This window comes from Trichomycterus rosablanca, chromosome 2 (genome assembly GCF_030014385.1).
Source record: "Trichomycterus rosablanca isolate fTriRos1 chromosome 2, fTriRos1.hap1, whole genome shotgun sequence".
Taxonomy (NCBI): domain Eukaryota; kingdom Metazoa; phylum Chordata; class Actinopteri; order Siluriformes; family Trichomycteridae; genus Trichomycterus; species Trichomycterus rosablanca.
The window spans coordinates 1,643,105-1,663,638 of NC_085989.1; the positions used below are offsets into that span (position 1 = coordinate 1,643,105).

The 20,534-nt window shown below is 43.8% G+C and overlaps 1 protein-coding gene across 2 annotated transcripts in view; it reads right to left on the bottom strand.

The window, feature by feature from the left end:
- The window catches only part of ptp4a3a (protein tyrosine phosphatase 4A3a), a 19,495-nt gene extending 4,388 nt beyond the window's left edge, over positions 1-15,107 (bottom strand). The window contains exons 1-3 of one of the 2 annotated variants that reach the window (XM_062989283.1): positions 15,065-15,107; positions 5,156-5,519; positions 3,479-3,571 (exon numbers count right to left, since the gene is read on the bottom strand). In XM_062989283.1, the coding sequence (XP_062845353.1) occupies positions 3,479-3,571; positions 5,156-5,260 (198 nt within the window). In that variant the 5' untranslated portion in view covers positions 5,261-5,519; positions 15,065-15,107. The remainder of the gene's footprint in view (positions 1-3,478; positions 3,572-5,155; positions 5,520-15,064) is intronic. The other variant, XM_062989291.1, reaches the window with a different exon arrangement.
- Between the last annotated feature and the right edge of the window lie 5,427 nt (positions 15,108-20,534).

A 20,534-nucleotide genomic window follows, 5' to 3' on the forward strand; every position in this document is an offset into this window, starting at 1 on the left:
ACACCTCTTCTAATTATGGACTGTGTTTCTAGGGCAGTTTTGAGTGGATGGGCACAAATTCCCACAGACGCATTAGCAGAAGTGACGTCATTAGTAAATGAAGCGACGGTGCAGTGCAGTATTAATGTAGCATCACACAGCAGCGCTCCCGTCCTGCCCAGTTACACCCAAACAAAGCATGCTGGGATTTAATGTGGACCGGTTGCTACGTGACACGTGTAAAGTGACACACAGGGCGACGCGTCCACATGGGTCCAACACACCAGAGAGACGAGGGTTAAACAACAACACACACTTACACACTCTCACACACACAGCTATACACACAGATACATAAACACATACATATACACACATTTACACACACACATATACACACTTATTCACATACAAACATACACACTTACATATACACACATCTATACACAAACACACACACATATACACACTTATATACAGTACACACTCATACATGCATCTACACACAGCTATACACACACATACACACAGCTATACACACACAGCTATACACGCTTATTCACATACAAACATACACACTTACATATACACACATCTATACACATACATACACACACTCACATACATATACACACTTATATACAGTACACACTCATACAAGCATATACACACATACACACACAAACACACATATGCACACACTTATTCACATACAAACATACACACTTACTGTACATATACACACATCTATACACAAACACACACACACACACAAAACAGATATACACACATCTACACACATACATACATACACACATACACACATTCACGCAGCTCTACCCACATACACACCTATACACACAGATACATTCACATACACACTTAAACACGTACACACATATACACACACACACACAAACACATGCACCTATACACACCTACACACAGCCAAACACACACAAGCACAGGAAAACACACACACACACTTACACATCATACACACACACACTCGTACCTACACACAGCTAGACACACAGACGCATGCACATACACACATACATATACACACTTACAAATACAAACACCCACACATGCACACATACATACACACACACCTATACACACAGCCATGCACACACAAGCACATGAAACACATACACACACTTATTCATATACACACTTATACACACATACATATACTCACACATCAAAACACACCCACATCTACTCACACCTATAAGCATATACACACACATACACACTTATACACACATCTACACACACCTATACACACACGCACATATACACACACATATACACACAAACACCCACACATACACACACATAGACACACACAAACTTACACAAACACCTAAACACATTCATACACACACACACATCTACACACACACCCCTGGGGTGCTGCTGATTACCCTCCTGAGAACTATTCTTCAGCAGCACTTGACGTCCCAAATCGCTGCTGTTCCCTGAGTGTTCGCTCATCGGGTACAACAAAGATAAACACCCAGCAAACAAGCACATGAACAATCATCTTCACTAATCACTTCATCCTGATCAGGGTCACAGTGAGTCCAGAGCAGACAGGCTGCTCGCCCATTTCAGGGCATCACACACACACACACATACTTATTCACTCACATCAAGGGTCTACACACTAAAGCTTTGGGAAATGGAAATACACAGACAGAGAGAACATGCCAAATACCACACAAGACAGGGTCTCTTTACTGGGACTGACATGTACAGAGGCCACACCTCCTTTACTGGGACTAACAGGTATAGAGGCCACACCTCCTTTACTGGGACTGACACGTACAGAGGCCACACCTCCTTTACTGGGACTGACACATACAGAGGCCACACCTCCTTTACTGGGACTAACAGGTACAGAGGCCACACCTCCTTTACTGGGACTAACAGGTACAGAGGCCACACCTCCTTTACTGGAACTAACAGGTATAGAGGCCACACCTCCTTTACTGGGACTGACACGTACAGAGGCCACACCTCCTTTACTGGGACTGACACATACAGAGGCCACACCTCCTTTACTGGGACTAACAGGTACAGAGGCCACACCTCCTTTACTGGGACTAACAGGTATAGAGGCCACACCTCCTTTACTGGAACTAACAGGTATAGAGGCCACACCTCCTTTACTGGGATCAACAGGTATAGAGGCCACACCTCCTTTTTGAAACGTACAGGTACAGAGGCCACACCTCCTTTACTGGGATCAACAGGTATAGAGGCCACACCTCCTTTACTGGGACTAACAGGTATAGAGGCCACACCTCCTTTCTGAAACTTACAGGTACAAAGGCCACGCCTTCTTTCCTTAAACTTACAGGTACAAAGGCCACGCCTTCTTTCCTGAAACTTACAGGTACAAAGGCGACACCTCCTTTCCTGAGACTGACAGGTATAGAGGCAAAACCTTCTTTACTAAGACTGACAGGTTCAAAGGGCACGCCTCCTTTACTGGAACTAACAGGTACAGAGGCCACGCCTCCTTTCCTGGAAGTGGTTTTAGGGTGTATTAGCATCAGTTTTTCCAGCTCTTGTTAATCTGGCACACGCCGTCTTTTACTTATTGAGACGGAGCCGAGCGGCTCTTATGTAACGGCGCTTCTTCACACTCGCCTTTCGCTCAGAAGTCTGAGAAACGAAGAACAAAACAGAACGAACTGGAGGCCGTCGCCATGGCAACAGGGAAAAACGTCAATGGCGGTAATCAGAAACACGTGTGGCGGCTCTGCGGAGGACGACTCCGTGTTACGTGTGTGTGTGTGTGTGTGTGTGTGTGTGTGTGTGAAAGACAACTTTACGATAACGACTCCAGACCCCAAACTCCCAACGTTCCGCTCAGCGTGCGTCTGTCCGTCCAGTCACTACAAGGCCAAAAGTATTCGGACGCCTGACCGTTAGTTGTCAGACGTCCCGTGACAAAAACAAACACTACTGAAAAAGTAGTAGCTCAGTAGTCAAGGTACTGGACTAGTAATCAGAAGGTTGCTGGTTTAAGCTCTATTTTCGCCAAGTTGCCCCTGGTGGGCCCCTGGTCAAGGCCCTTGACCCTCAATTGATCAGATAGTGTTCAGTCATAATTGTAAATAGAAAAGAAGTGACCTCTGTGACAGTTTCAGATAGAAAAACAGCTCACAAGACTTGAAGTATGTCTGTGGGAATTTGTGCCCATTCAGTTAAAACATACAGCGTTTGTATGGCTGGGCACTGACTGATCAGTCGATGTTCCAGTTCATCCCAGAGCTCTTGAGTGGTGCTGATATCAGGGCTCTGTCTTCTGGAATGGGAAAGGGCCTTCCCTAAACTGTTAATGCACAGTTGGAAGTACATAATTTCCTTTATACTGTACAATTGATTAATTACACATTAATTCAGTGATTAGAAGGGGCGTCCACATACTTTTGTCTGTATGGTGTAACAGTACTGGTATTGGACGTGCGTCGCCACTCACCAGTACAGTGATCCCGTCCTGCTCCAGCGGGGTTTTGTCGTAGGTCACCTCACACACACGGACCACCGTCGTGACCCCGAACCTCTTCAGGTCCTGAATCAGAGAAACCAGAACAACGAATGAAACTGATGATAACGTAAACAACGACTCTCTATACGGCCAGAAGTATTCAGGCGCTCATTTTAATCACCTAAGACGTGTTTTTATTTTACTATAAACATTTACTTTTCACTGTGGTTCACTTTTTTTTAACCATAATTAAATAAATATTAAATATGCGCTTGAGTGGCTCAGCGGTAAATCACGCCAGTCCACTACTGCTGGAATCCAGAGGTCCGGGGGGTCTACATACAAACATGACTGGCTACGTCTGAGAGGGGGGACTGATGGCCGAGACCCAGCAAAGTTTTAATAACCATTCACGCTGTCGACACACCAAAACCAAAAACACTGTGAGGGTCTAATACCCTCCTTTTTAAGGTCTGATGCCCTTGTTTTTGAGATCTGATGCCCTCCTTTTTGGGTTTAATGTCCTCGTGTTTTTTGGTTCTGATCTCCTCCTTTTTGGGATCCGATACCCTCCTTTCTGGGGTCTGATATCCTTCTTTTTGAAGTCTGATTCCCTCCTTTCTGAGGTCTGATCTCCTCCTTTGGGGGTATTGTCCTTTTTGGAGTCTAATGTCCTGTTTTTGTGTTCTAATTCCCTTCTTTTTGGGGTCTCATGTCCTCCTTTCTGAGGTCTGATCTCCTCCTTTGGGGGTCTTTGTCCTTTTTGGGGTCTAATATCCTGTTTTTGTGTTCTAATTCCCTCCTTTTTGAAGTGTGATTCCCTCCTATTTGGGGTCTGATTCCCTTCCTTTTGGGGTCTAATGTTCTCCTTTTTAAGGTCTGATGTCCTCCTTTTTGAAGTCTGATGTCCTTGTTTTTGAAGTCCGATTCCCTTCTTTTTGAGGTCTGATGTCCTCCTTTTTGAGGTCTGATATCCTTCTTTTTGAGGTCTGATGTCCTCCTTTTGGGGCATGATTCCCTCCTTTTTTTAAGTCTGATTCCCTCCTTTTGGGGCATGATTCCCTCCTTTTTTAAGTCTGATTCCCTCCTTTTGGGGTCTGATTCCCTCCTTTTTGAGGTCTAACTTCCTTCTTTCTGGGGTCTGATGCCCTCCTTTCGGGGTCTTTGTCCTTTTTTGGGGTCTAATGTCCTTTTTTTGTGGTCGTATTCCCTCATTTTGGGGACTGATGCCCTCCTTTTGGGGTTTATTCTTCTGTATTCTCAGTGCAGATCTTTTCAGGATGAAGTGGGGATTAAAAATAAAGTATTAATTCCCCCACCACCACCACCACCACCATGTCCAACAGCTCCAGCGTTCTTGGAATTCTTAAGCTAATTCCAGCTAACTGAACACACGCGGCTTTACATTTTAATCTACGTGGGTGCAGAAAAAAGTCACGTCTCAGGTCTCTTCATGGAAAAAAGGGTGTGAAGAGATGAAACCGGCAGAAAAAAGCAATTAAAACCTTATTCATGACCAGGGTTGTAAGGTATTTTAGTCTGGACACGACTACATGAGGCTAATTTATGTGAGACAAGAAATAAAACAGCAAAAACACACCCAGTGAAGAACACTGACTTGGGCAGCGTAAGGTAAAAGAATCATCTGAACGTATGGTACATCATTACCTGTATAAAGCTGCTAAGTGTAGCATTGGTGGGATTGTGGGTGATCAGAAACCTCATATTCTTGTAGCGCACCTCCACCGGCGCCGGCCTGTTCACCCGTGCCATCCTGGCTCGCCCGAAACCCGATCGAACTCGAGGAAGAACCTTAAACAGCAGCTACTGAAAGCTAATCAGATCAGACGTTCCACTTCTGGTGTTCTAAACCATAAAACGTGTGAGGTCACCCCATCAGGCGATGACTGTGAAGAGGAGGTGAAGAGCGGAGATCAGTTCAGATCATCGCTCACCAGTGCTGAGCATGGCAGTAAGATCCAGATTTCGGCAGGAATGCCATGAAGAACGGCACCATGGGAACAATCGGCTGCTGGAGAGACACAAGACAGTAAATCAAGGTTAAATAAATAATCAATAAAGCAAATCAGATCAACTAAAACAGAATCAAACATCATTTTGGGTATCAAATACTCCAGAATGTGCTGGTAAAGGGAAGTCAAGAACGGTAATGGACGTGGCAGCGATGGTCAAATTGACACATATCTGGAAAAACCAGCCAATCAGCACCATCGCCAAGCTACGACTGATGAAAACGTTGGTCTGGCCAGAAGTCTGGACACTGAAGAAAGGAAGAAAGACGCATTCAAGGTTTTGAGCACAAGTGCATTAGAAAACTGCTGCAAATCTCTTGGAGCAAGATGATCACCACTGAGCGAGTGGACGAGACGACCAGAACAAAAGAGTAGCTACAGAACCACGTGAAGTCCCACAAGTTATGTTTCTCTGGGCGTGTGATAAGGGGTTCACAATATAAGGACTTGTATAAGCCCCACTGAACAGCTTTGGAATGAACTGGAACATCGACTGAGGCTTCTTTATGGGCACAAATTCCCACAGACATACTTCAAAGTCTTGTGAGAAGCCTGCTCAGAAGAGCGGCGGTTGTCCGAGGTCACACAGAGGTCACTCTATTTAGGGGCAGTTGTAGCCTAGAGGTGAAGGTACAGGACTAGTAATAAAAAGGTCACTTGGTTCAAGCCCACTGTTGGGCCCTTAACTCTCATTTCTTTAGACTGTAGTCACTTTAAATAAAAGCATCTGCTAAATGGCAAAAAATCTATTTTAATAGTTTTATTTTTTAAACAGGACGTCCAACAAGTTCATGGTCAGGCGTCCAAATACTTCTGACCATACAGCGTATGTCATGTGTCCAGATGAGCCCAAACCATGATCTCCGTGCTCGTCTTGCACGTAACGTTATTCCGACATCCCACCAAACATGGGCAGATCAGTAAAACACTGGCAGCTCCAGCCGGGAATTGAACGTGCGACCACGAGGTGCACCGAGAAACTTTTAATGAGGTCCTGTGAGAGCAAGAAACTAAGTTTGCTCTAAAAAAAAAAAGTCTCAGCTCTGCAAAAAAGTTCATCCTGTTTTTAATTTTCCAAAAAGAAGTTTGGTTTGTATGTGCGGTTTTGCACAGAAAAACGTATTGTTTTTATAGTCGCTGCCAACGCTGGTAGACGGACGGATGGACGACGGATGAATGGATGGAATAATAAATAGATTAATGACAAATTAATGGAAGAATGGAGTTTCTAGTTCCAGCTACTCAGTCCACCAAGAGATGGGGACTCGAGTCTGAGTTGCACGTAATGACAATTATATATATATATGATGCGTCGCTCCCTACTCCCTACACAGTTTGAAGTTCACTTCATTTGAAGATTTTCATTACCTTTGGATTGGAATCTCACTTAAAATGGTGGAATACCCTACGTAGTGCACTTCACAGGAACGACCGGGGTGAATGGAATGCTCCTACAGAATTGGCGCTAATGGTTGAAAGAGCGCTTTCTGAACCAATCAGAGCTTCTGATTGTAATTGTTAGTAAGAAATGCTGTTATTTGCATTTATTCAGTTTGCGTCACACAGATGACGTGGTAATGAAACGCTCGATCGGCTTTCTAACGACTTTGGCCGCTGTACCGTGATTTATCGAGCGCTTTGGTTCTGTAATGAAAACAAAACGTATCAGTTGAAGCTTTTAACTGGAACCTTCTTGTTACAGAAATTACATTCATTTACACAATGAGGAGGAAAGTAAAGGCACGAAGTAAAATGGCTAAATACACTCGCTAATCTGTTGTTGTTTTTATCTGAACTTACAGATTATTTCTTTATTTCTACGTTACATTTCCAATATATGTTTTGTGTTTATTATATTGACTCGGACTCGTATTTTGTGACTTGTGAACATCTCTGCCAACCAGCTACAATCCAATCTCTCTATAGAGAAATTACAGGCAACTCTATAAAAACGACTGTCACTTCAATGCATGATGCAGCCGTGTTCAGGAAGGATATCGCCTGGTAGAATATGCTAACAAAAACACAAAAAGCTGCCAGCCTTTAAGCTTTTATTTTTTACCCACGATCCCCAACTGTCACTGGGATCCAGGTTTGTGTGCTGGCTGTGCTGTCAGCCAGCCAACTGTCTACACAGACATAATTGGTTGTGTCTGGGGGTGGGGTTGGAATGGCACCCTGTCCACCCCAACCTCCGTGACCCTGCCTGGGATAAAGCGGCTGATGAAAAAGAAGGGAACACAAGACCCTTGGTATGTATCAACACAGTACAAAAAGAGGACTTGGATATATCTAAGTGTGCCATGATTCCTGGCCTCCTGACCCGACTCCAAGTCTGCATACGGCGCCAAAATGATGCCCCCTTCTGCATGTCATGGTTTACGAGTCCCTCACCCCAAGCCAAGTATGCAAAATAATATTTAGACTCTAATAACCGCCGCTGGCAGAACTGGACGTACATTTATAACGTTCTAGATCTTTAATATCTGCTCTGTATTTCATCTCAGACATTTTTCTTGGCTCGGACACTGAAATATTTGCTAGTTTTAGCCACAGATGTAAAAGTTCACGACGTGACTAGATCTTCATGTCATATTTAGAAACGAACCACAGACAGGGGGTGTAAATAACACCAATGTGGTCCTGGCGGTCTACGCCTGGCTGCGAACACACCCCTCAGTGATGAGTGCTGTGGACTTCAGCTCTGTTTAGACCGCCTGGGTGTTAAAAACGGCTCGGCCGCTGCTTTTTCTGCTGCGCCGAGTTTATTTAGAACTATTAGAGATTAAAAATGAACGACGACTTTCGTACGATGAAGATATGAGTCTAAGCTTTTCTGCAATATGCCGGTCAGGCTTCTACACCAAACAGATGCAAAGGAATTTCATATTTAAAAGATTTACCTCAATGAATGTAAACAAACAAGCTGCTCCGATGGTAAGAGACACTGTGACATCACAATATAACAAGCACTGGCGCTACTGTGTTCAAAACAGCCTCGCAATCTTCATCCGAATATCCTCAAAGCCACCCAAACATGAGGGAGGTCCCTGGTTCTTCTCAAGGTTTCTTCCCTCTTCCTAATATTTGGGACGTTACTCCTTGATGCTGTTCTGGAATCTGTACAGCTGCTTTGAGACCACGTCCATCATAAAACGATGAACATACTACCTGACCGCACTAGTCTGGACACATTAGGACGCATCACATTCGGTCCCGTATTAGGTGTCACTTGACTCAAGAGAACAAATTTTCAACGCTCAACCTACATATACACATTTTACGTCGCCCTACACTCCCGAGAAGAGGGCGTGTCTAAATAGATGGATGAATGGAGTTACAATAACCAGCTGCGTCGTCCTACACTCCCGAGAAGAGTGCGCCTTTATTCTGAGTGATAATCTGACTGAATAACGAGGGAGCGTCCGACGCGTTCTCAGCGCTGAAGGCAATCCCATCATTCAGTGCGGCACGACTTTCCTCACAAAAAACTACAAACTTGGCGAATGAATGAAATGCGGAGCAACCAACAGAGTTCCTTTCAAATGTAAATAAATTCTTGTTGATGTTTAATTTGTATAAAGGTGCACAAGTGTTGTTTATTTGTAAATTGGGGCTCGTCAGGGACAGTTTAACCGTTTTGGTACACGGAGGGAGACAGCTGGCGTGCTAGTGTGGTTTGAACGGTCTGAGGCTAACTGTGTTAGCGTAGTACACTAAAACTGCGTGACGTAAGTAGAGCGTCTAAATAATCTGATTATGAGCTCCAGGTCTGATTAGAATCCTCTCTACTGAGGCAGCTGATCAGGGAGCAGGTTTTCAGACGGACCCCCTGAACCCGTAGTACTGGATAAGGAACGGGGTCAGAGGGAGACCGTGAGCAGGAACTAGAAGTGTAAAAGCATTTGGGAAGGTTCAGGAATGCCCAGATTAGGCCGGGCAGAGATGAAGAACAACACAGGAAATCCTTTATCCTGTCTCACAAACATCTACACACTCAACCTTCAGCTCTGATAGCACATCCAGGCCTGGAGGAAATCTCTTCTGGGTTTTTATCCTCAAGCTCTCAAAACATGTTTACAAATGACTGTTTACTAAAAGTAATATTATTATATATTTATTTAATAATTCATTCATTCCAAAACACACTAGCCCACCAGTACTGAGATCTCAAGCTCTCAATTTCTAATCTCAGCTCTGCTGTCAGCCTGTTGGGCGCCTACACAGGCTCTAAGCACTCCGCCCCTGGCAGGTGAAAAGAAGCGATAGGTTGTGTCTGGGCGCGGGGGGAGGGGGGGTTTGTCAGCCTCGGCCCTCCTCAACTGAAGATGGGGGGGGGGAACAACAGCAACGAGAAGAAAGCTGGATTGGGTGAAAAGGGTCCAGAACTTTTGAAAGGCTCAATGGGATTGTTAAGTTCTTATAAGAAGCTGATCATGTGCCTCAAGAATCAAGGGTTCTTATAAGAAGCAGATCAAGTACCTCTTATATGAAGCTGATTAGGTGCCTCAAGAAGCAAGGGTTCTTATAAGAAGCTGAATAAGTGCCCCAAGAACCAAGAGTTCTTGTAACAATCTGATCAAGTGCCTCAAGAACCAAGGATTCTTATAAGAAGCTGATCACGTGCCTCAAGAATAAAGGGTTCTTATAAGAAGCTGATCACGTGCCTCAAGAATCAAGGGTTCTTATAAAAAGCTGATCAAGTGCCTCAAGAATCAAGGGTTCTTATAAAAAGCTGATCAAGTGCCTCAAGAACAAAGGGTTCTTATAAGATGCTGATCAAGAACTGATCAAGAGATGCTGATTAAGTGCCTCAAGAACCAAAAGTTCTTATAAGAAGCTGAATAAGTGCCCCAAGAACCAAGAGTTCTTATAAGAATCTGATCAAGTGCCTCAAGAACCAAGGATTCTTATAAGAAGCTGATTAAGTGCCTCAAGAACCAAGGGTTCTTATAAGAAGCTGATCACGTGCCTCAAGAACCAAGGGTTCTTATAAGATGCTGATCAAGAACTGATCAAGAGATGCTGATTAAGTGCCTCAAGAACCAAGTGTTCTTATAAGAACCTGATTAAGTGCCTCAAGAACCAAGTGTTCTTATAAGAACCTGATTAAGTGCCTCAAGAACCAAGTGTTCTTATAAGAACCTGATTAAGTGCCTCAAGAACCAAGTGTTCTTATAAGAACCTGATTAAGTGCCTCCAGCTGCACCTGGTTGCTCCAGCTTTTGTTTTATGTCTCAAGATCTTAGGGCGTGTCTCCCAACATTGGTCAAAATAGCATTAGTGAGGTCCGGCACTGACGTCCCTCCAAACCAAAACCTGCCAGGTCACGCCTTTCTAAACCTGAACCCCGGCCCAGTTCTCGTCCGACGGTATGATCCTGCAGCTGGATCTTCTCAAACCACATGATGTTGTTCTGATGTCGGGGGATTTCCTGTCTGCGACTTGCAGCTGGACCTCCAGTCTTTTGGGGAGGAGCGCGGGGTAATTAACTCCTAAAAACAAAAACCTCACACTCACGTGTCTCACACACGAATCTGAACCTTCAGACCAGAACCAACGCTGGAGCGAGCAGAGCAGATCCGCCGTCCACGTCTGGATTTGATCAGTGATGCGGAACATGAGAAAACGGGCGTGTTTGGTCAGACGGGGGTCAAGCGCAGAGCTCGACCTCAAAACTCTCACTGCAGGGACGTTATCATTCATCCAGCGTGCTGAAATCCCCCAGTGATTCAGGATTTCCCTGAAAAACCTCCACAGCGACCCATAAACCACACACGGGCTTCTCGCCTACCCATCCCACCCCCCCACCCCGTCTCGGAACATCTCGGAACATCTGGGGCGACTCCCGTTCCCACTAACGTCCGAACCACGTCTCGTTGGGGTTCCCACGCAAATAAATCACACAAGCAAAGCTTCGAGGCCACTTTAACTCCGCTGACCTTTAAGACACGCCTTCACAACGTCCAGCAGCTCGTCTGCCCTGCCTTGTCACATCTTCTCCGCAGTGCCGGCCTGGTTGGGCACCCAACAGACACAATCAGCTGCTGTCTGGTTCGAGAGCTGGACCAAGTGGTGAAGGAATACAGAGAGTACAGCATGGTCTGCCATGTAAAGAAGCAGCCAGTGGCTTACACATTCCGGGAGCGCGTGTTAGCCTGGCGCTCTCTTGGGCGAGCATGGGCGTCATGGAATTGGCGTAAGGAATTCCGGTTGCCTGCACACAGCCCTAAACACGACCTTATTAAACACATGGGTACAAATGTCTACAACACGCTTCCGAATCTCGTGAGAAGCCATCCCAAAACAATGAGGGCTGTTAAAGCTGCAAAGAGGATCCTAGACCCTCCCCACCACCCCCAAGGAGGGCTGTAGGCAGTCATGCACCGCCTGTGACACATGCTGCCACCAACCGCTTCATTTCACTTGTTAGATGGGGGGTCTCACAGACCGTAGTATCAGCTACAGAGAGTCACACACTGCCATCCGCGATCTTGTGCAGGCGCCTCGACCGGCCAGCAGAGGCCGTGACTCCAGCAGTGATGAGGAATCCCTGCTCGACCAACGTTCCTCCCCCGTACAGACACAGCCAATCGGTCAGTAGCACAGCTAAGGTTCACCACATCTATATTAATGCCCATAGTCATGCAATGTGTCGTCCAACAAGCTTATGCGTCCACATACTTCTGACCATAAATCAACCCAAAGGCTGTCCCAAAGTCTGACTACGTTCCAAAGGTCAGCTTTCTCTCAGTGTGAGGCTAACGACTGTTTATCTTTGGCTAATTGCACGGCCGCTCTGGGTCAGCAGCGCTGTGATGACCATCGGTATAACAGCCAGGCTTCAAAGCCACTGACAGGGCGCTGTTTGTTTACAGAAATTTTGTGTAGCTCGATAAGCATCGCAGACGCGATACGGTCCCCGAACGGCTCAAATCTGCACGACTAAAGAGCGTGCTGTATGCTAGCATAATCTAATAAAGTTTTACACAGCGTAATGCCAATATCGCTACTAATACCGGCACAGTGTTGTATCAGTGCAGCACTGTTTGTATTTCCTAATGCGCTGGGTCGTCAGATTTTTTTGTGCATGTGGTGAAGCCTGATCACTAATAAGAAAAATCCCAGGATCCTCCAAAACTGAGACCCCCCCCTGTCCCCAGGTCAAACCCTGACCACAATCAGGACCCTTAATTGACATGTTAAGGCCGGTTGGACGTCACTGTTGTGCTCCTTCAGCCGCGGGGACACGGGGTCACATGGAACTATTTATTTGAGGTTCCGGGAGCCTCTTGGGGGAAGTTCTGCGAAGTTCCCTGTCCTGAGAACCTCCTGTTCTTTCTCTGGACCCACGTGGGATTTCTGCTCTGAGAGCTTTAAATGACGAGAGGCTCCGACCGAGGGCAAATCCTTCAAACAGCCGAGGACCAGAACGTCACGCCAGCAAGGCCGGCGAATCACATGACTGCGGGCGGAGTGCGAATTATAGAGGGGTTAGGGGGTTAAACTTTTTCTCCAGGACATAAAGGGAAACCAGTACAGCACAGGTGCTGCTTCAATTAACTGAAGTCTTACAATCCTGGCCAGGATTTTTTTCAAAGCTCCTTCAATGAGACGAACAGTTTGATATGAGGCGATAAAAGTGACTTATGAGCAGTAATAATGAAGAGAAGTTTAGTGCTCCTGTCTTTTACTACATCAAACCACGTTAAGCTTTATTTGGGACTCTGGGAGAAGCTGATTCTGATTCTGATGATTTCTCAGAAGCTCGAGCTGTAACACAAGTTTAAAAGTGAAACAGGGAGGAAAATCCAGATAAACACAGATACATGTGGACGCTGTAACACTGGATCTGACGCTTATTCCACACTAATGCAGATTCATCTCATATTCGCACTTTGATGACGTGTGATGTGACCACAGAATCTGAATTTGTCCAGCTGTCTTATTCTACATGCCACAACTTGGAGCAAACAAGTGACCAGTAACGTGAGTGAAGGCAGCAGACGAGAGCAGAAGCGGTACGGTCCACTTTAACAGTATCTGAAATCGTATTCTTCCAGGCATACATATGGGAAATATATTGTAATATTTATGTCCCCCAAATGTTGTTTTTATGTTTTTTAAAGGGTTCCAAGTCTTTATTAGAGAGAGAGAGTCATACCCCACAATCCCCCCATAATTCAAACCATGCTTACACACTCACGTCTTGGATGAGCTGGCGGGGGAAGTGGGTGAAGCGGCTTTTTACTTTGCAGTAGGTCCGATATGGACGAGGTGCTAATCATGTATATATATTTTACAGGACCCGAGTTAGCTTAGCTTGCTAGCTACTAATTCAAACAATGATGTAAGGTAAATGATAAACTTTAAACATTGTGGCAACAGTTTGGGGAAGTTCCCTTTCTCCTTCAGCGAGCTCTATACAGACATGGTTCGACTAGTCGTGCACAATAGAGCTCCAGTCGCTCTACACAGAGGCCTGGTAAACACTCAACACAACTCAACACTTTCGGGATGAATTCAACCTGGATTGTGAGCCACACCTTCTCTACTCTTCCAACATTGGTCACAAAAGGCACAAATCCCCACAGACACACTCCAAAGTCTTGCAGAAAGGGTGGACGATACAAAGCGATTCAATATAAATGCCCAGCAAGCTCACGGTCAGAGTCCCAATACTTTTGTCCATTCATCGCAAGACCTGATAGTTTCACTCTTTGGAATCAAAAGTGATCAGTGACACGGTGGGTCCTGACACCGCTTGACAACACAGAGTGAAATGAAGCACTTGGACTTTGGACATGGATTCAATCTAGAGAAGAAAGCCAAAGATGCACACAGTCCCTTACAGTGGCGATTTAAAGCAGCCAATCCACCTTCTGGTTGAATCAGAGAAAGCCCACGCTGGCATGGAACATCCTGGGAAACTCCCCAGGTCCACGGACCCATAATTCTGCTGGGCACCTACTTAATGCCACCATTAACGTACCTCACTTATATTTTGGGGTTTGGGTCATTCCACAAACTACGTAACTGATATATCTTACGTATTTTATTTATTCACATGGATCAGGGTTGCAGTGGGTCCCGAGCCACGTGAAAACAGTGGGTGCGAGGCAGGAAAGCGCCCTGTACATGGCACCAGTCCATCACCCATTCACGTATTCAATCACAGCTGGGTGTGGGTGTAATGTAGGGCAGTTAGTCCATTTTAGGAGGAAACCAGACAAGCGGGTGGAGAGTCGACCGAACCCACGTTGCTGTGCGGCACCGACAATGCCAGCTGTGCCACCAGTATGCCGCCTGGTTCAACACGTAGTTCAGTTAGGTCCAAATATTTATAAATACGTTTATACATGTACACATATCAGAGGAGCATGACTGTATTTAGTGTCTGGTGTATATTCGGTATAAAGAGAGACTTAATAACGGATGGTCCAGCTGGTTCAGATCACAACAGAATATATAATAAAAATATATAATAATAATAATATATAAAATATAATAATAATGTATAGAGTGTGTAAATCCCGGTACTTACCGGAGTGTCTCCTCGGTAGCAGCAGCTCTCCGTTACACTGATGAATCGTGGAGGTCCCGGTGAGATCACAACACTCACTCACTGATCCCAACTCCCCCAGTGACGTCACAAACATCGCGTCACCAGCACCGCCTGCTCGCCTGAGTGTGAAACGTACTACTCATCGTGGAGAGCCATCTAGTGGTCAATCATTGCTACTACAACTATTGTTACTATTATTATTATTATTATTATTATTATTATTATTATTACAGTAATGAGGGGGGTTGACCTGGCTGTGTGGAATTTTACTTTCAAACTCACACCTAAAGGCAGTTTAGAGCAGCCAGTCCACCTTTTGCATGTTTTAATTTCTCAGTCAGGCCAATCACCTCACAATACTGTTGTTTCACTAATAATAATAATAATAATAATAAATTAGTAATTTTTAATAATAATTTTAATAATAATAATAATACATAATAATATAATAAATAAAATAATAGCAATAATTATTTTGCTATTGTTTACTAGTATTATTTATTTATTTATATTAAATAATAATAATCATATAATAAATATAAATGAAAATTAAATATTAATACAAAAATATATAATAAATATATTATAATATTATATAATATAATATAATAACTATAATACAATAATAATAATAATTGACTGTGTGGAATTTTACTCTCACACTCACTCACACTTAAAGGCAATCAACTCCACCTTCATGTTTTAAAGATTTTGAACATGCCAAACTTCTTACAGTCAGGCCAATCCCCTCACAATACTGTGGTATCAATAATAATAATAATAATAATAATAATAATAATAACAATAATAATAATAATAATAATAATAATAAATAATGCTAATAATAATACAAAATAAAAAACAGCAATTATTTTTGCTAATGTTTACTATTATTTATTATTATATTAAATAATGTTATTTATTATAATATTCTTTATAATATATATTATTATAATATTATATTAAATAAAAATAATCATATAATAAATATAAATGAAAAATAAATATGAATACAAAAACAGTATTAATACTAATTATTATTTTCTTTTATTATTTATTATTAAATTGAAGTTCTTGATCTGTATAAATTTCTTTTCCTTAAAAAGTATTTTTGTTTATTTTTCTATATATTTACTTTTATTGTTTTACACATTTATACATGCAAATATTAATGAGCTTAATGCTTTTAAGTTTTTAAATCACTTGAAATGTTCATTTAAATTAATAAAATAATATTAAAGAGTAAAAACATAATGCTTTAATTATTATTAGCCAGTGAAATTGCAGAACACCACTGGAGACGAACCAAACGTTGATTCCATTAGAACTTTATTGACTCTCTTCCTCCAGCACTCACTGAGCATGCAGATACAGGCTTCAGATTAAAAACCTCTTTTTTTTTTTTAAACCCTTTCTGATTTTTTTTATAAAACTACGTGCACCTTAAATAGTCGATTCCTCAGCGTACAAACCACAAAAATACCAGTTTTACATTATCAAATACTGCACATAGAAAACATTTACAAAGCACGAGTAGAAAATTACAGCTCCGTTCGATTCTGTAGCGAGCTGGTACCCGTCGTCCTCACCTCCCTCCCTCGTGTGATCGCCCTCAGTTTCATCCCGGGTTCTATCTGAGCTCAGGGCATGAATACATGAATACATCATTAAAAGCTTAAATACATAGTGGAACCGGGTAAAAGCTACATCTCTAATAGTAATATTTACTTCTACAGCCTGTCGACCGGGTGAAAGTTCAGGTTCTTGTGCTCTGACTAACAAGAGGAAAAGACTGATGGATAAAAACCAGAGATTCACACACGAGCCGACAGGAACTGAGTGTCCGTTTAGTTTTGCTACTGTGAATAAAGATTAAACTGTACAAACCAGAACCGACAGCCAACTAACATTAAAATAACGGCTTCTATAATTCATGCAGTCATCACAGGTCATCTAAACCAACCAAAAGTATGTGGACACCTGAGCGTGAGCTTGCCGGACGTCCCATCTCAAAAACGGACCGTATTAAAACCCTCTCACAAGACTTTGAAGTACGTCTGTGTATGGGGATTTGTGCCAATGACAGCGTTTGTATAAACAGACACTGAAGTTGTTCAAGAAAGCCACAATTGCGGCGCCCAGGTGGCGCAGTGGGATATTCCACTAGCACACCAGCGCCGGGATTCTGAACTCCTCGGTTCAAAACTCTGGACGCCATCTAGCGGGCATAATTAGTGCTAGGGTGGGATGACCGGACAATGTGGGTGGGGTCTTCAAAGGCTGTGTAAGGACCCTGATTGGCAGATAGAGGCGCCTGTGCAGAATGCATGGATGGAAAAGGGTTCAGCTAAGGGCTGCACGCGGGTCGGAGGAGGTGTGAGCATCAATATACCCTCCTCGACCGCAGGGATTCCAATCCATACCAAAGTTCATATTGTAGGGTCCAACGTTGCAGCCAAATCCAAAATCAATCCCGATCTCGAACAGGTCATTATATACGTTAAAAAGCTCTAATATTAATGAATTCTAGTAGATATGAAGTACACAGCTGGATTTCTAACACATTTTCACTACAGCATTTGTGGGGGTTCTTTTTGGTGGGTTTGAACCCTCAACCTGTGTAATATCTCAGTACCGTCGTGCTGCACTACATAATTACAGAAGCCATTATTTCATAACCATGAGGATCATTTTTTGCTCCTTATATGATTAATATCACATTTTCTGCTGGCTGGGATCAACCTGAAAACAAATATTGCACAAAATAGTTTTTTTTTTTTTTTCTTGCAGCAGTGCAAACAATATTTCACCAAAATTAAATCAGGCATAGGAGGTTATTGCAAACTGAATGGTTTTTAAAACAATGGAAGGCTTAAACATGCTACAAAAAGTCTTCTTCAGATCCCTGCATGCTGGCTTTCCCTGATTATAAACCTTTTATAATCATGAATCTACGTGTAAACAGCAATATCAGCGCACCGTGTACCACCATAAATCAAGTTCTCCGTCTAGCCTGACTCGACACGTCAGTTTAAATACGCTACATCAACACAGATCTTGAAACTGGAATAAATTCGATCCGTCAGATTCCACAAGGCCGGAAAATCTAATTGTCCTGAAGGAATTCCTATAAACTCTCACACTAACCCTCAGCTCAAGCAAGTAAGGATCTCATCAGGAGTCAAGTAATACATTCAATATCTTTAACAGAGTAAACATCCCCGAAAATACTTTAAACCCACCTACAGCGCCCCTCACAAATAAAGTGAGATCATCCTCACAAAGCCCTCATCAACGAAGCAAAGACCAATCACCAGCCTCCGATAAAGCTCTGCAAAATCCCCACGACAATCCAACCAACCACACGTTCATTCTCATCCCATCACAGCTTTAAATATTCCAGAACTCGTGACTGAACACCTATAGGGACGTTAAAGGCTCGACTGAAAAAGGGAACTGCTGCAATTACGACCTCTGCTGTCTGATCGACAACGCTGCAAGATGCGTGACTCTCAGTGCACAATACGCATCTCCATATGAACCCACCTGGTGCAGGTGAAAAGAAGCGGTCGGCTACTGCACACATGTAAGTCACAAGTTTCCTCAGTCAGGAGTGGAGGTCTGCAGCAGTAGAAGAAAAAAAGCACCAACCTAAAAAAGGGACAAGCTCATGTGGTGCTCGTTTTACTGACAAGTGCTTTAAAGTTCCAATCTCAGCTCTGCTATCAGCCGGTCGGGCGCCTGCACAGACACACGATTGGCTGCGTGTCTGTAGTAAGAGGCTAAAACTTGTCGCTGGTGTAAAGGCGGCCTCTGCTGGCCGGTCGAGGCACCTACACGAGGGATGGATTAGCACAGATGGCAGTGCGTGGCTCTCAGCACATAATTCCCCCGCTGACAGTAAAAAGTGGAAATCTGCGCCCTTTAATCGGCGGTGGCAGTGGTGGTGGGGGCAGCGATGACAAAATAGAGAAGCTCCAACTGGCCATGACTGGATTAGGGGAAAAAAATATCACATTTTATGTTCACAAAGCTACACAGTGCATTTTTGTCCATAATAAAGGCTCCCAGACTTAAGAATGATGACTGATTGAAGTCCATCAAGACCAAAAAGGAAAAAAGATACCAACATGAGACATCAAGAGACCAAAATAAAAAGAAACGTCTACAGTAAGTCATCAGGGTGGCAATGGTGGCTGGAGAAAACATCAAGAGGCTCCAATCAGAAAAAGAGCTTGAAGGCTACACTGAGAAAATCCATCATTCAAGAGATGATCCATCAAAACCCAAACCCACACCCATCGTTTTGTTCATGCAGCTTTCTGGTTAAGACATAAAGAAACATTCATTTTTTTAAGGATCCAGATGCTGGTTGGGAAGGAACCTAAAGCTCCACCATATTTGCTCGATCACCTTCAGATCTTCAGTCTGTGGTTCCTCCACTCATCACTCCTCTGCAGTGCAGATCAAGACACAAGCTGCTGGTTTAGCTGTTTAGTTTAGTAAACTTCTACAGCTGGTGGGTTGAGCAGACCCTCGTCCAAACCTTCTACAGCTGGAGGGTTGAGCAGACCCTCATCCAAAACTTCTACAGCTGGAGGGTTAAGCAGACCCTCGTCCAAACTTTCTACAGATGAAGGGTTGAGCAGACCCTCGTCCAAACCTTCTACAGATGGAGGGTTGAGCAGACCCTTGTCCAAAAGTTCTACAGCTGGAGGGTTGAGCAGACCCTCGTCCAAAAGTTCTACAGCTCGAGAGCTGAGCAGACCCTCATCCAAAACTTCTACAGCTGGAGGGTCAAGCAAACCCTCGTCCTAAACTTCTATAGCTCGAGAGCTGAACAGACCCTCGAACAAACGTTCTACAGCTGGAGGGTTGAGTAGACCCTCGTCCAAAACTTCTACAGCTGGAGGGTTGAGCAGAGCCTCGTCCTAAAAGTTCTATGGCTGAAGGGTTGAGCAGACCCTCGTCCAAAACTTCTACAGCTGGAGGGTTGAGCAGAGCCTCGTCCTAAAAGTTCTATGGCTGAAGGGTTGAGCAGACCCTCGTCCAAAAGTTCTACAGCTGGAGGGTTGAGAAAATCCTCATCAAAAACTGCTACAGCTGAAGGGTCAAGCAGACCCTCGTCCAAACCTTCTACACCTGGAGGATTGAGCAGACCCTCAAACATTCTACAGCTCGAGAGTTGAGCAGACCCTCGTTCAAAAGTTCTACAGCTGGAGGGTTGAACAGACCCTCATCCAAAAGTTCTACACCTGGAGAGCTGAGCAGACCCTCATCATGAAGCTCCTCTTCGGTGCAGATCAAGGTTTCTCAAACAAAGCAGAATAAATCGAGTCCATTCGGTCGATATGCATTTAAAGACAAGCTTAAAAACAACACTAAGGTTTCGTTTCTGAGTAAACATGCATTCAATAAATACGTAAACACAAAGATTATCTAACCATCG